This window comes from Phytophthora parasitica (genome assembly GCF_000247585.1).
Source record: "Phytophthora parasitica INRA-310 unplaced genomic scaffold supercont2.72, whole genome shotgun sequence".
NCBI classification, from domain to species: Eukaryota; Oomycota; class Peronosporomycetes; order Peronosporales; family Peronosporaceae; genus Phytophthora; species Phytophthora nicotianae.
In genome coordinates, this window is record NW_008649058.1 from 50,680 (window position 1) to 52,539 (window position 1,860).

A 1,860-nucleotide genomic window follows, 5' to 3' on the forward strand; every position below is an offset into this window, starting at 1 on the left:
CTCTTCATAGATCACATAATATATGCTGCATGTAGCCAAACCTGTGACAGTTTGTATACTTGCATTCATTATGCTGCTTTATGCAGGATATCGAAGAGAAGTTGCTTGGCTTACAAACTTTGACAGTTTTAGCCACAGCATCCTCCGCCCACTGCATAGTAAATACAGCATAAAGTGTCAGCTTTAGTTAATTGGGGTACAGTATACCACGTAGCAGGACGTACTTGGCTGGTTGATGGTGCCGCGATGGTTAATTCCTCCCATTCGACGCGGCCCTCCGCGTCCATTGCCGCCTATGCCGCGGTTTGAAGTCGATCCTTGGCTGATGTTGCTGTTAGGACGTGTAGCAGTCGATGGATCCTATTAATGGCAAAGAATAGAGACAACCAGAGTCAAATCTACAGCAGCAATACACCACGGAAAGCACAAAACCTACCGAGAAGATCGATGTCACGCTGTTCATCATGCAACACACACCGCAAGACGTCAATTCAGCTCACTGTCCGGTGTAATAAGCGCATTCCGCCACGTACAAGAGTCCTACGAAGTTAACGACGCCCCAGAACATGTCGGTCACGATGGACAGACGCCACGGCGAGCGCTTGGCCACTACGTCGCCCCCGCTCACGTACGTCATGGCAATCGCTTCTCACTGTGGCAAATTATCCGACGCTTCGCGACATAGAACACTTTCTGTCCCTTATTATGTAAAGTTTAATCCAATCCGGGACCTCTAGTCAAAAGACCATCACTCCTGATTATCCTGACCTTTGTGTGGTCAAAACGCAAGGACCACAGCGGCAAAAATGTCGATGGCAATGGCTATGGCGCGCGTCTTCGGATGCAGCGCTTCGACGACTGCGCGCGTGGGGGCCACGACAGAGGGAGTATACACGCTGTCGCGCCGCTGGGCCACCAAGAAGGCTGGTGGTTCCACCAAGAACGGCCGCGACTCGGAGTCCAAGCGTCTGGGCGTCAAGAAGTTCGGCGGTCAGAGTGTCTTGGCCGGGAACATCATCATCCGCCAACGCGGCACCAAGTACCACCCAGGAACGGGCGTTGGGCTCGGCAAGGACCACACTATCTTCGCCACACGCGATGGCTTCGTGCGCTTCTGGTACAATGTGCCTAAGAAACGCCAGGAGGTGTCGGTCAAGGCCACGCGCGAGGTGCAGCGCGCAGTGGCGAAGAGCAGCGCGTAGAAGACAAAGATATAGGCAGACGAAAGGGTTTAAACAGTGCTGAAAGATTCTTCGACTGTATACACAGCAGAATTTTTTGTATTCGGGTGATACAGATTTATTGCTGATGGCGTGGCCAGAGTTCCTGTAACTCGACTGCGTGCTCGATGATGACAGGTCGCTCTTGGTCACTGGTGGACGGCGCTGGTACTGGGGCGTACTGAATGTCATGAGGATGGCGAGGGTCGTTGTCGTAGTTTTGCGTGCTTGAGACCAGACGAGCTGAGAGTTGGTCGTGTACACATGAAGGTGAAGTGGGGGCGATCCAAAGTAGGAGGCACAGAAGCGCTCCAACGTTTCGACGGCGCATTGTTCAGAGTGACGCTTGCAAGGGAGTGCGTTCCGGCTAAATCCGTGATGAAACCGCGATGGCTGCTGCGAAGCAAGAAGTTGCCACACGAATCCCCAGTTTGTACTTTAATAGCGTATCTTTGACAGTCATCATCTGCAGGCGACTAGCAATTACGAGCCTCGCCCGAGATGCATGGAGACTGCGCTAGAGTTTTTAACTGATAACTTCTAGCACAGCTTCGTTAGCTGTGGATTAGCTCCGTAGCGCTGCCAACTTCATCGGGTGATACAACACGACTCAGCAAACTGTTTGTCAATACGTCATGGG

At 52.3% G+C, this 1,860-nt stretch overlaps 2 protein-coding genes across 2 annotated transcripts; one reads left to right on the top strand and one right to left on the bottom strand.

Moving 5' to 3' along the window:
• PPTG_17765 (hypothetical protein) lies at positions 1-692 on the bottom strand. The gene is made up of 4 exons (XM_008915547.1): positions 534-692; positions 437-455; positions 225-360; positions 1-151 (listed from the first exon to the last, which is right to left on the bottom strand). Exons 1-4 carry the CDS (start codon positions 635-637, stop codon positions 129-131), a joined length of 282 nt encoding a protein of 93 aa, XP_008913795.1. The 5' UTR covers positions 638-692; the 3' UTR covers positions 1-128.
• Positions 139-1,470, top strand: PPTG_17766 (50S ribosomal protein L27). Its single transcript, XM_008915548.1, has one exon. The coding sequence runs from the start codon at positions 807-809 to the stop codon at positions 1,200-1,202; it is 396 nt and encodes a 131-aa protein (XP_008913796.1). The 5' UTR covers positions 139-806; the 3' UTR covers positions 1,203-1,470.
• The last annotated feature ends 390 nt before the right edge of the window (positions 1,471-1,860 follow it).

What these genes read in the sequence shown, in the direction of transcription:
- PPTG_17766 (XM_008915548.1), top strand. Translation starts at nt 807, where the DNA reads ATGTCGATGGCAATGGCTATGGCGCGCGTCTTCGGATGCAGCGCTTCG.
- PPTG_17765 (XM_008915547.1), bottom strand. Translation starts at nt 637, where the DNA reads ATGACGTACGTGAGCGGGGGCGACGTAGTGGCCAAGCGCTCGCCGTGG. An exon ending in CGGCACCATCAACCAGCCAA is followed by an intron (nt 152 to 224) that starts GTACGTCCTGCT and finishes TTTACTATGCAG; the next exon opens with TGGGCGGAGGATGCTGTGGC.